Source organism: Nannospalax galili, unplaced genomic scaffold (assembly GCF_000622305.1).
Source record: "Nannospalax galili isolate Female #2095 unplaced genomic scaffold, S.galili_v1.0 scaffold305, whole genome shotgun sequence".
NCBI classification, from domain to species: Eukaryota; Metazoa; Chordata; class Mammalia; order Rodentia; family Spalacidae; genus Nannospalax; species Nannospalax galili.
The window spans coordinates 10,149,196-10,163,251 of record NW_008356258.1 but is presented as its reverse complement, the minus strand read 5'-3'; the positions used below and the strand labels follow the sequence as shown (position 1 = coordinate 10,163,251).

The window sequence follows — 14,056 nt, the reverse complement described above, 5'->3', positions numbered from 1 at the left end:
TGTGTATGTCTGAAGCCCTGGGACCTTAAACACTGGGTTATAATTTGAAAGATCCAGTTTTTTGGGGGTGTTGTGCAATTTGATTTTTCCTCACTTTATGGGCATGTTATAATCAAGTTTATAGATGTAGAAAACTAGGACTAGAATATTCCTCAGGTATTCTGAGTAGTTTCCCTGATTTCGAGGCTGTCTCTACCTTTGTCTGTTTAGGTGGGGAATACTGTGGTCAAAGGAGAAAAAGAGAAAAAAAATCACTGTAGTACAGTATGTGCTATCAGAATGAAAAGGTTTAGGCTTGAAAGTTACCCTAAGAAAGTCCTAACACAATATCTTAGAATTATCAAAACTCTTGCAAACTTTAAGAGATAGAATAATACAAACATGTGTGTGTTCTAAATTTGGTGGCATTCAAACCCCCAGAATCCTAAGGTTAAGTAAAGGTCCTCAGAAACTTTTCATTCTTGCCTTGGTTTTGATTTTTTTCCCTACTGAACAAACAAAAATGTTTTCTTTGTACCTACGTGACAATTCAAATGAGGCATGATGCATATTTTTCCCTTGCATTTTAAATGAGTTAAAAATTGAACAATGGCATGCATAGAGAAAGAAAATTTGTCCTCACAGTAAAAGCACAATAACATTTTTGTGTGTCCTGTGCTTTTCACTGTTCCGTGCCTTCCCTCATTTTGACTTTCAAGGAATAGAGAGGAACCTGGCTAGGTCGTTGTACAGCTGTGGCCACATCTCTTGGTGGATGCACACCAGAGGCAACATATCACAAAGGATGGCAATGTGCTACAACCACACAGAAATGAGCATGTATCAAGACCTCCTCAGGGCAGCTCAACAGACACGCTCCTTGCACAGAATTTGAGGACTGTAACACTTTAAATATTAGAGTATTACCTGTCAGTTATACAGATTGACTTTTAGGAAGCATAGGTTATTAAACCATGTTAGTTTTGCTTAACTTTTGGTTAAGACAAGATATTATAGTTTTTAATACAAATATAAACATGCCAGAAATATATTAGAAGAATAATTCTAAAGTGAGATTGAAATTTTATCAGAAAATGCATTTTTGGCTTAAAAGCATAAATGTTAGGCATGAACATTCCTACTTGTGGTTATTTTACAAAATAATAAGATTCATAAAATTAAATGCTAAGTATACTTACAATATTTTCCAATAATGATGATGTAGAAGACGACTAGAGTGGATGTCATTTCCTTCTTTCTGAGCAACTGATTAAAGAAAGTGGATAAAATGTGGTCTTGGTTTCTGAGTCTCACACAGCTCACGGTGGTTGTGCTATTTCTGTCTGCAATCTTAGCAGCTATAAGGCAGCTCTCTCTCTCTCTCTCTCTCTCCTCTCTCTCTCTCTCTCTCCGTCCCTCCGTGCCTCCCTTCCTCTGTTCCCCTTCCTCCCCCTTCTCCAATCCTTCCTCTGAAAGTCTTAATATCTTTTGTTACACACAGAAACACACACACACACACACACACACACACACACACACACACAGAGCTGAGCAATGAGAAAAGTTTCTGAGAACACATAGATAGGCTCTGCTTACTCCAAACGTTCTGTTTCTGTGCCCTACAACCGTCTACAATATGTACATGGACATTGACAGATGTCTGACCTGATCAGAGCCACACTGTTAGAAAGAAATTGAACTAGAAATAAAACAAACAGAACAATTTTTTTTCCTCCTGTGAATGCCCTTGTGGCACAACTATAAGGCAGGAATTAAGATACAATTACAGTGGCCTTTTAAATATGTTTGGAAATTGGAACAATAGGATATGGCTCAAGGAAAGTACAAAAGAATAAAAACTGCTAAAATGAGTTTGTAGTGCTGGATTTTGTTATAACAGAGACCTTGATATGTCATGGCTGTATAGTAAAGCCTTCCTGGGTTAGAATCTTGGGGACCCTCTCGTTTTGGGGCTGTGAGATACTACTTGACTGGATTTTCCAGAGAAAAATACCTCTTCAGTCAGGTGGCTGTAATGATCCTCATCCAGCATTCTGAATAGTCTGGCACAGGTCCTAGTGCACAGAGGTGACTACCAAATGGCTGCAATTCACATGATGAGTTAAAATTTTTTTTTATTTATTATTTTGATTTTATGTGTATGCATGTATTGCCTGCATGTAGGTAAGTGCACCCGTGTCATGCAATGCCCGTGGAGGACAGAAGAGGCTGTTAGATCCCCTGGAACTGGAGTTATAGACAGTTGTTAGCTGCCATGTGGGTGCTGGGATTCAAACCCGGGTCTTCTGCAAGAACATTCAGTGTTCTTAATGGCTGAACCATCTCTCCAGCCCTCACATGATGAGTTTTAATATTGGCCAGCAGGGGAAGAAGATAAAGTATGAAAATACGAGAACATTTTCTCTTAACCAGAGTATATTATTCTTATGTTTTGACTTGGTATATTTCTAGAACTAATGGTTAACGCATCAACATGAAGAAATTTCAAGGTTAATGCCTTTTACACGTAGCCTCTAAAAGTAGTGTTTGTTTAAGCTGTATATGTTTCACTGACTTCAATATGCAAAGCTTATTTCTAAATAGTGGCTAAAAGGTTATTTTAACTCTATCTCTTTTTCTGATATAATTTATTTCATGGAAGGAGAAATTCCATTCTTGAATTTTCACAAGTTGTTGAATATTTAGCAGAAAGTTTATTTAATAAAGACTTTTGGTAGACATGTTTGTGGCTAGCTGAATTTAAATGCCCATTAAATTGTTCACTATCTTGAATGATCTTTGAGGTATTTTAAGATTAAAAATACCTATAAAAATATCTAGTCCTTGTGGGTGTTTAAGACCATACAATTGGCCCAAATAAATCAATTTTTACACTTAAGGTCATTTGAAGATCTGTTCTTTAGGGGTCACATTGGCTTGGGAGAAGCTCCTGGCTCCTTTCTTTTACCAGTTCCATCTATGTGAAGATAAGTCAAAGGTCCTGCTTGACCATGTCTGGCTTCATTTGGAAGCATGAATGAGATGTTTCTTCTGAGTTGACCCTCCTCTTTATAGACTGGACACTGGTTCAGTGGGGTCTCCATGTCTTCCCTGAACAAGAGGACAGGTGACTCACCACAATTACAGGACATTTTGAGAGATATTCCATAGTCCCCTGGAACTTAGTCGACCTTGGAGGGCAAGGGACAAAAACTGTCCTTTAAGTTTGTGGTGGTTTGATGAAAATGCTCCCCATAGGCTCCAAGTATTTGGACATTTTGTCCCCAGATGGTGGTGCTGCTTTGGGAAGTTTTAGAAGGTATGGCTAACCTGGAGGAAGCACATCACTGGGGGTGGGCTTAGAGAGTTCTTAAGCCTTGCCGGATCTCCAGCTGCTTTCTTGCTTCCTGTGCCTGCATGATGATGTGAGAGCTTAGCTTCTGCTGCTTTTGCTCCAGCCACCTCCAGCCACCATGCCTCCCTGCCATGATGGACTGTAATTCCCCTGGAACCATAAGCTCAAATAAACTCTTCCTTCCATAAATTGCTTTGGTTTGTGAACCATGGAGGGCAAGGGGCAAAAATTGTTCTTTAAGTCCCTCTGACCACATTAGTATAGGCCTCAAACTATGGCTGCTAAACATCCAATAAGGTTAGTTCCACCAGTCTGGTACTTTTAATTATCATGTTCTATGTCGATAAGGCTTGGGTAAAAAAACAAATATTCTCAGATTAACCTTGACTAGATATATATTTTGTTCCTTAAACTAGTTGACTAAACTATGATTTTAGGAATTTTAAGATTATGTGTATATTATTTTTGTCTCATCCTTTATTTTTCATAACAAACCTACACAGATCTTCATCACTTGCTTTGGCTTTCTCATTTTTTCTATTTTGGAAAATATCTCTGTTCCCATATCCTTTTTAACATCTTTTACACTCTCATTTTCTTTTTAAAAAAATAATAATGATACATAATAGCATTAACAAATAAATTTTCCATCTGTTGTGAGACTTCTTTTCCTGGGGATGCTAAGCAATGCTTATTCCCTTTTAAGGTTCTAGTGTCAAGACAATGTTTGATTAAAGTTTTACTGGGGAACCAATGAATCTATTGAGTTTACTTACTGAGATAACTGAGGGGTTGCTGAAGTATGTATGACCTCAGAGTATGCACACTGGAAAGACTTTACCCAGCATGGGTCATGCCTTCTCTTCCTAGCCTTCCACAGATTGTATACTTGGGCCTCCCCAAATCCAGGAGCCATGTGTAATTAGGGCCAAATTACATACAGTTGGCTGGGAAGAGTGAGCAGCCAGTACTCTTAACTGCTGAACCATGTCTCTAGCCCTCCATACTGGAATTTTTAACTGACTTGATCTTATGCAGGTTTTGTGATGGTAACCATAGCTCCTGTCAGTTCATATGTGTAATAGCCATGGGAGATAACATTTCGCAGCTTTCTTCCCCATCTGGTAGTTACTGCATTCTTTTCTACCATGTTCTTTTTTTATGGCTGAGCACTCACAATTGCTTATTCTCAACACTTTGAACAGTTGGACATCTCTGCATTAACCACTACTCACCGCAGTAAGAAAATTCTCTGACAGAAGCTGAAAGAATCACAGATTTATATGGATATAAACAGAAATATTTAGAAGACGTTTTGACAACATGGTCATTTAGCAGAACAACATCAATAGGTTCCTAGTTGGGCCTTTGACTTCCCTAAGCAAGGGTTTCGATCACATTTACAGTCCCAGGCGTGAATTCCCTTCTGTGAAGCAGGCCTCAAATCCAGTCAAGAGGCTGGTTGGTTATTGCCATAAACAGTCTTGCCACTATTGTTAGTTGCGTGCATCTTCCCTGGCAGATGAGCTGTGTAGCATGCAAGGTCCAGTGCAGTGTAAGGCCACTGACGACTTTTCTCACCCAGCAGCCTGCAGAGCACCTTCCTGTAGCATGAAAACAAGTCAGTAAGGAGAAAATTTTCAGGCCAGTTCAAGACCGATATCTCCAAACGGTGCGAAGTTTTCAGCAGTAAGGTCTTACCATCTAGTTACTGTGGACATAGAAGAGCAATGGCAATAACATATATTGTTTTAGATGCCTCTGTGATCTCTCTGATCAATCACTTGTAGAGAAGTAACTCATATCCCTGAGAGCAGCGTTGTTCACCCATGAGCCGTATCTTTGAGGAGTATATCTGTTTATACTCTTTTTTTGAGTTATATTTTAATTAGCTTATAAACTAGTGGGGTTTCACAAGGCTTCATTATACATTAGTTTTAGCTAATCCATTCTTTATCCCCCATTCCATGACTCCTATGACTCCATTCCCACTTAAATCTTTAGCTCCCATGATTCCCCTTTCTTTCATATCACATGTGCTCTACTATCCCCTCTTACTATATATTTTTTACCTGAGTTGCAAGATCATAGGTTCCCCAGTACCTTTTTCATGCACAGTTCCCGTTGGCTGACGTTCCGCTGCTCTGTCCTGTCCCCTTGCTTACCTATCCACTTGAATCTTTCTGCCCTCAGTGTTCTTCCTTTATTTTCATTTCACCTGTGTTCCAGCTCTCCCTCCCTACAAATGGCCCATTTCTAGTTTCCCGACTTCTACGTGTGCTCCAAGTTAAACACACAAAACAAACGATTTGAAGCTAGGATTGACGTGACAGAAAAAATGAGGTGTTTGTCTTTTGGGGCCTGGTTTACCTAGCTCAGTGTAATTTTTTCCAGTTCCACACCTGCAAATTTCACGATTTAAGTTTTCTTTACAACTGAGTACATATTTTTTAAACTTTTTTCTTAGAATGCTATTTCATCTTATTTTATGCACAGGCAACGAATAAGGAATATTAGTTTTTATATAAATGCATTGGTAGAAAAATCCAAGTGAGCACATCCATTTGTAGCAGGTGCTTTTAGTGTTTTGAGCCAGAGAAGTCTTTACTGGAGAGCTGTCCTTTGCACTGCAGTGTGCTTGGCAGTGCCCTTGGTCTCCACACTGGATACTGGAAGGTTCTGCAGTTGTGATAATTAAGGTGTCTTTAGAGATTAGAAAAATCCCCTAGAGGAAAAACTGCACCTTGTTGAGAATCACTGCATTGCAGCCAAATATTCCATTAAATAATGTTTAGATTTATTAGATTTTAAAAAATCAGATTGCCTACATCAATTTTTTTTTACCTAAAGTTTGAATTAAAGTGTGTTTTCTTGTTCTTGTTTTACAGTTAGAAAACAGATGGAATATGTTCTGTCTTCTCCTCCTGCCCATGTGGGTCAATTGTAAACTTGAATACATGGTTTGATGGAATTCATGGTGTGAGAGCATCTGCCTGGCTAGGCATTGTCTGACACAGGCTCACTCTCTGCTTCCTGTACCTGTTTGAAGATGTGAACACTGCTTTAGGCTCTAATCACCTCCTGCCACCATGCCTCTTTGCCATGATGGGCTCTAATCCCTCTGGAATGGTAAGCTCAAATAAACTCTTCCTTCTGTAAGTTGCCATGGTCATGGTGTCTCATCATAGCAGCAGGAAAGTAACTAATACTCCCTGCAACATTTCCATCCCTCCTTACCTAAAGTACTGGTCCTGCTTCTGCATCTACCAGTCAGTCACAATCACGTTCAACAATGGAGACAGTCTTTTTGTTAATGCTTTTTTATTATAGACCCGAGTTTTCTCAGGGTAAGAAGCAGGTGAAATCTCAGTCAGAGCCTCATCACACAGAGATGTTCAAATAATAATTTGCTAACCACAATTTAAGAACATCAAATGCAATCCAAGGCCAAAAATGCATCAAATTGCTCAGCCTGTGGTGCCATTTCTATTATAGTTGACAGCGGCCAGTCAGCCAAGACATTTGAGATACTTACCATTTCTAAATTTTACCCAAAGACAATTTTAGCTGTCTTAATTTAGCATTAAGTAAACAATTTAAAATGAGATGACTTTTGGGGACTGATATTAATATCATTACCAAATATAAAATTAGGATAGAGCAGTTAATACGTACAGGTATTTCAAAAGATGTTTATACAAAATCTAAACAATTTTGTCCCAGATGAAAAGTAACCAGATGGTGAGATGGAACCATTGGTCAAAGGTGCTTACTGTGGTCTGATAAGCTGAGTTCAATCCCTGGAACCCACATGCTGGAAAGAGAGAACTAACTCCTACAGGTTGTCCTCTGACTTTCACATGTGCATGTATACCATGGCACATGAGCACTGGCACACACATACACACACACACACACACACACACACATGCACACGCACACACAAATGAATAAATAAATGTAATAAATAGAACAGTGGTTAGAAACTTTGCAGAAAATTAACCAGTGAGCAGTAAACCAAGTCCCAATTCATGTGTTGCCAAATGTCCTATTAAGAGAAATAACAGGGAAGTAGAATTTAATGGTCCTCTGTAAAATTGATAGTGTGAAGATGAGGGACAGGATTAACAAGCATAACTTTATCTCCCTATGTATATATGTGTGTTTGTCTAGCTGTCATTTATCTACCCATCATTTTAAGTAATAATAAAATTGTATAACATTTCTTAAGCACAATGTGTAGAGCTCAGTGCATTATTAACCTTGTTTTACTTGTTTCTTTCAATACATTATAATTGCACACATTCAAGTTTTAGGCTCATTCTATCTAAATTATGCTTATATGATTCAAGACTGACAGTACAAGGAAGCATTATAGTATATTGATTAGGAATGTCAACCTTATTGCTTCTCAAAAATTGACAAATGAAACTAAAGTGGCTTTGACATAGCAAAGGAAACAAATTAGCAGAGTGAAGAGACAGTTTACAGAACATGAGAAGATCTTCGACAGCCATCCATCTGGCAGGAGATTAATGCCCAGAATATGGAAAAAAACTGAAAATATTGAACATTAAAAGAACAAGCAATCTGATCAATAAGTGGACAAATGAACTGGGGAAACACTTCTCAAAAGCATAAACAACTAATAAATTATAGGGTAAAATACTCACTGTCTTTAGCCATCAGGAAAATAAAAATCAAAGGTAGAGATTCCATTTCACCTCAATGGCAGTAGCTACCAAAAACTGGAAACAAATATGTGTCAAGGTGTGTGGAGAAAAGGGAACTACACACTGCTGGCAGGAATGAAAACTAGGGCAGCTGCCGTGGAAGTCATGTGAGGCTCCTTAAAAAAACTGAAAGTGGAGCTACTGTGTAATTCGGCTATATCACTTCTTGGCATAGCCAAAGGCAACGAAATCAGCATACCCGAGATAGCTACATATCCACGTTCATCATGGGACTCTTCACAGTAGCCAGGTTATGGAATAAGCTTAGATGCCCCTCAGTGGATGCATGGTAAAGAAAATATGTTGTACATACCCAACGGAGTTGTTTTATTCAGTTATCTAGTCACAAAGAACAAGGTTATGCTATTTGCAAAAAATGGAAGTAATTGGAGAGCCTCATGTTAAACAAAATGAGTCAGACTCAGAAAAACAAGTATGACTTGTTTTTTTCATATGCAAAGTCTAGATTTTAGAAAAGAAAAACCATCAAAGCAGAAGGGAGGCTATTAGAGAAGAGGACCAAGAAGGGAAGGGAGAAGAAACTAAGGGAGGGTCGTGGGGTGCTGACGTGATCAAAGCATATTACACACGTGTATAAAAGCATTCTGCTGAAGCCCATTATTATACGTAATTAATTTACACTAATTAAAGCATAAAATAAGTGAGAATGTGGTGAGAATATCAGTCTTGCTGTTTGGTAATCCATGCTTTCTGCAAGCAGCATCTTCTCTTTCCCCACAGCCTTGGTTGTACACACTCTCATTAGAGTTGAGCCTCAGCAGCTTCCGATTTCTTGATTGCACTATGATTGCCCTGTGACAGTACTACCTTTGCCTCTAAGCTCCATTCATCCCCCTGTGATTTAGCCTATTCCTCTCCCTGCAGGAGAGCTCATGCTCAAGCCTCATACTCCCAGGGGCTCACTCTCAGGCACTTTCAGTCTGCTGCTTCAGCCTCTCTGTACCTCACTGAGGCTATCTGCTTTATATGAGATGTCTCTGACATGCTGGAAGGCAAAATAAATTAGAAAAGTAAAGTGGCTCATAAAAAAAGAAAAAAAGAAGTAGGTTTCCTCTGAAAATATCAGATGCTATCATCCTGTTTTTGTTACTAATCAGACAGGTAATAACTTAAAGACTCTGGTCTTCATTTTCCACTTGTAAAACAGTTGATTGTTTAGAAGTATCATGGATCATATGATTTTACGAAATTTGATAATCTGCTTTACAGTAACATAAATTACTTATGAAAACAGAATATGCAAGCATGAATTGCCTAGTGTATATTTTTGTCGTCTTAATGAACGCAGATTGATGGCATGAACATAATACACTGAAGGAGATAATCAGAAGATGTTGTGGAGACTGGTACAGAGGAGTTGGTAGGGCCAACCATGGAATGCTTTCTAGGGAAGAATGCTATGCAAAGAGTATGGAAGACAGAAAACTGATAGAGGTACACAAACAACACTTCACATCAATGACAAATAAGCAAGGGGTATAGGCATTAACGTCAGGAAAGATCTGTCACCAGAAAATAACACAATTCAGATTGAAAGCATTAGATTGATTAATTTAGACAATACAAAATAAGATATGGAACTTAATATTAATTTCTGGGCAATGGAGAAATATAATCAGACTATAATAAGAAGGCTGGTCTCATAACCACACTAAATAAAAGATAAGGAAGAACAGAGAGTTTAGTTGGGAAAATGGAAGGAGTAACAGGGGTGTAAGCAGCTGTTTAGTTTATAGGCTGATGTGGCTGTGAAGCTATGCAAACCAAAGACATTCTCAGAAAGAACAGTCTTTTTAGACAGTGTCTTACTATATACCCCCTGTTAACCTCAAGCTATGATCCTGCTGCCTCAACCTCCAGACTGCAGGAACTGTAGACATGTGCCACTATACAAGACTAAGAGCATAGTCTTAATTTTGCTTATTCATCAATACAGTTTAATTTCAGAACAGGGATACCCATAAAAACACAATGTGAGCTATAGATGTAATTTTAAGCTTTTTAGAATGCACTCTAGAGAAGTAAAAAAAATCAAGTGATTTTAGTCATAATGGTTAATTTTATTTAATCTAATATATCTAGAATATTAGATATAATTTGTATGTTAAATGTTCCCCATAGCCTCATATGTTTGAACACTTACTGGTCCTCAACGGGTGGCACTTTTCTGGGAGATTGCAGAACCGTGATGAAGTGGGGGGTAGCTGGAGGAAGTGATTCATGGGAGCAGGAAAGGTCTTGAGGGTTAAGGTCCAGCCTGCTTACTGCCCTGTCTCTGCTTTCTAATATGCCCAGATGTGATCAAGCTTCCGCTGCCTCAGCTGTGAGGGGTTTTGTCACTATGTCTTCTCTGTCATGATCCACTGTACCCCAAAACCACTACCCAAAGTAAATCTTTCCTCAATTCTTGTCAGGTGTTGGGCCACAGTGACAGGAAAAATAACTAATATATGGGGAGGGGGAGGGAGGGATGAATGTGATAGATTGAAATATATTGTATACATGTATAAAATTCTCAAATAATAAATAAAAATATTATATTAAAAAGAAAAATAATTAATGCAGAAAATTGGTACTAGAAGGTCTTTGCTGTGACTACCTCACCATGTGATTCATAAGCCTTTGGAACTAGTTTGAGGAGAAGTGTAGAAGAGTTTGGACCTGCATGATGAAGAAGTTTAAACTGCTATAAGCAGAGATCAAGACCATTTTGGAGGAATTCAGGGACTCAGAAACTCAGAATACTGATAAAAATGTGGGTAGTAAAGACAGATCTCATAAAGTTTTAGAGAAAAACAAGGACTCTATCAGGAAATGGACTATATGTCATTTACATTATATTCGGCAAAAAAAATTGGCTTCATTCTGTGAATGTCTGAAATGTGAGTGGTAGTGAGTTAAAAAGCAGTGGATTAATTTCTTTCATAGAGGAAATTTCAAGACAGAATAGCATTCAGGCAGTGGGATGGTTTTCACTGCATTTACCCAGATTTTTAGTAAAAGAGAGCAAAAAATGGAACAGAAAAATATAAAAAGTGTCAAAGTTAGTAGGAAAGAGCAAGAATAGATTTAACATTGTGGATGGGGCCCTTGCTGACAAAGTGCCTGTACTGCTAAAGAGATTAGTGCAATTAAAAAACCTCGTAGTTGGGCTGGAGAGATGGCTCAGAGGTTAAGAGCACTGACTGCTCTGTAAGAGGACCGGGTTTGATTCCCAGCACCCACATGGCAGCTACGAACCATCCTTAACTCCAGTTCCAGGGGAATCCAAAGCCCTCTTCTGACCTCCATGGCATTGCACAACATGGGTGCACTCACATACATGCAGGCAATATACTCATACACATAAAATAAAAATAATAAATAAAATATTGAACTCTCAGGGTACTAACATAAGTGCCCTCCATCTTCCTTTAAGACAATTAGGGGGCTGACCTCTGACCGATTCCTGTAAATTCCCCAGAGAGGAGTGTGCTTGTGAGCCGGTGAAATGGCCTAACAGCTAAACCATGGAATGTTCTAATCTAGGGCTAACTGCTTATCTCCTTCTGTACACTTGTTTCGCTGTTGATTGGTGACTTCAAATTCTTCTGTGTTGTACGAACCTGATTGGCTCACAGATGTTCTGTTTGAACAATGCTTTCTGTAATCCTATAAAAACCCTGGCCTGCTAGTGTTTGGGGCTGCTTCTAGTTCCAAGATAGACAGTCCAGATGGTTGTAATAAAGTTTTACCTTGCTACTTTCTACCAAAGTGGTGTTGGTGACTTTGTTTGATAGCGGACCCATAACAAATATTAAAAAAAAAAAAACCCTCATAGTTTTTACTTGGACAATAGGAAAGGTGCCTCGGGAGCAAGACCCCACCCATGAAGAGCTTCAAGGAACAGCACTGCAAACTCATTTGCAAAACTTTTATTTACAAAGAAAGTGCTTGAACAAAGAGAACCTTCAGGGCATCCTGCTTAAGCAGGACTGCCTGGAGTCCTGCTTCTACAGGTTCAGCCTTGAAGGTACATAGAGACCATTAGGATTGTGGTCCAAAGGGGCCAGGAACATGTCTCTAGCTATCAGGAAAAAATGACGTCATTCACATGGTGTGGGTTTTGTAGGCACAAAAACTATAGGAGTAACAGAGCCATGGAGACTTGCATCAAGGTTCCGAAAAACCACCAAGGTCAGGCAATGCTTAACAAGGTCAGATTACCCGCATGAAGCTCCAGAGAAGGCTACATGTGACATTGTAGAAGTGAAATCTTAGTTGAAATGGAGACTCCAGTATGTTGGAGATGTCTGTGGGAAGCCCACTGAGGAGCGCTGCACACACTAAGCAGAGCTGTTCCAAGACAGAGGCCGCAGGTGCTATCAGCAATGGAGCTGGAAGGGTGGGGTTACTCAACACTGTTGGAGCTCAAATGATATCACCATGACCCCCTAGATGCCAGACATGGACTTCAGGGTTTGGTTTTGCCTTTGTATGTTTTTGTATAGTTTTGGTAAGATATTTGGTAAGATTCCTGTAGGAAACCAGGATGCCAGACCCTAGGGTGAGGTGAGCCTAAAACTTATAGGTCCAGGCTGCATTCTCTGCTAAAGGGAGGGGCACTGAAAACAGTGGCTCTGATAACCCCTGTCTTTCAGAACACTGCCAGACTGGCAGGAGGAAGCGGCCTGGTCATAAGTGCAGGCTCCCTGCTCTGTGGGAAAGCATCTTGGTCAACAACCCTTAGCTCATCTCCTTGTCCTGAACAAATAACTCAGCTATCCCTGGCTAAGAGACTAGGCCAGGTTAAAGGTTTACTCCTGAGCCGAAAGCTAAAAGTTTGCCATGCTTTTAACTCTAAGACAGAAAACATTATAGCCAATAAATTACTGGATGGGCATTGATAACCTTGAGTAAAAGTTTAAGAATCCTTCTGGCACCAACTAACAGACTAAATGTCCTGTTTGTTTGTACCCTAAATCTTTGCATGTGACTGCCATATCCCACGTGACTGCTAGTTCCTTGGGATGTATAAAAACCATCTGAATTTTAAAACAAATCAGCTTGTTGAAAAGATACAGGTCCCAGGGTCCAAGACTCTGTTGCTGATCAAGTCTCTCTGCCCCGAAGCCAGTAGGTCCCCTGCAAAGCAAAGCAAACTTGAGTCCTGACAGGGTCCTCCATTTTAAAGGACAATGTTTACTCTGTGCTATTGTATGTTAGAAATATGTAACATGGTTTTTACTTTGCAAAAGTCCACATTGAGATTACCTTGAGTTTCAGAAGAGACTTTGGAATAATATTGGTACTTTTAAGAATATGGAAAGTTTTGAAGTTGATCTGAATGCATTTTACATTGTGAGATGGCCAGAGCCCTTGGAGGTTAAGGGGCAGATTATTACGGTTTGAATGTAAAATGTCCTCTGAAGGTTTGTGTATTTGAATTCTTAGTTCCCATTTGATGGTGTTGTTTTGGGAGATGGAGCTTGTGTGTGTGTGTGTGTGTGTGTGTGTGTGTGTACATGCATTTGAACAGAGGCCAGAGGAAGAGGTGAGTGTCTTGTTTCATAAGTATCTGCCTATTCCCTTGATACAGGGAAATGCACATAAAATTACTGAGACATTTTACTCCTTTTCTTTTATACCATCTTTAAAATGTGGCATTTTATACATGTATGATAGAATGTGTGAATTGCAGGAGAGCCATAAGCTTCATTAAAGGAAGCTATAAAGACATACATTCCTTAAAGTGGCCAACTGGTCCTAAATTGGTGGCCTGGCGTTTGCACAAGCCTTATCAACTGGTCACTCTTGGGACTGAGAGAGACCATTTACAGAGCCAACCTATCTCCTTTAGTGCTATAAGATGACTCGCCTAATTTTCCTGAGAAAATAATCTTAGGAAGAAGATCCTTAATTACCCCAAGGACATCAGACCCTGGCACCAAGTTAACTTCTGCAAGCTGCTGCTGTGTCTGGTAGCTTT

The 14,056-nt window shown here is 39.3% G+C and overlaps 1 protein-coding gene across 6 annotated transcripts in view; it reads right to left on the bottom strand.

Moving 5' to 3' along the window:
• The window catches only part of Rxfp1 (relaxin family peptide receptor 1), a 174,508-nt gene extending 173,073 nt beyond the window's left edge, over nt 1-1,435 (bottom strand). For 4 of the 6 annotated variants that reach the window (XM_008854317.2, XM_017803516.1, XM_017803514.1 and 1 more), the window contains exon 1: nt 1,179-1,434. In XM_008854317.2, the coding sequence (XP_008852539.1) occupies nt 1,179-1,227 (49 nt within the window). In that variant the 5' untranslated portion in view covers nt 1,228-1,434. Of the gene's footprint in view, nt 1-1,178 lie in introns of all 6 variants that reach the window. The other 2 variants (XM_008854318.2, XM_017803515.1) reach the window with 1 other exon arrangement.
• Between the last annotated feature and the right edge of the window lie 12,621 nt (nt 1,436-14,056).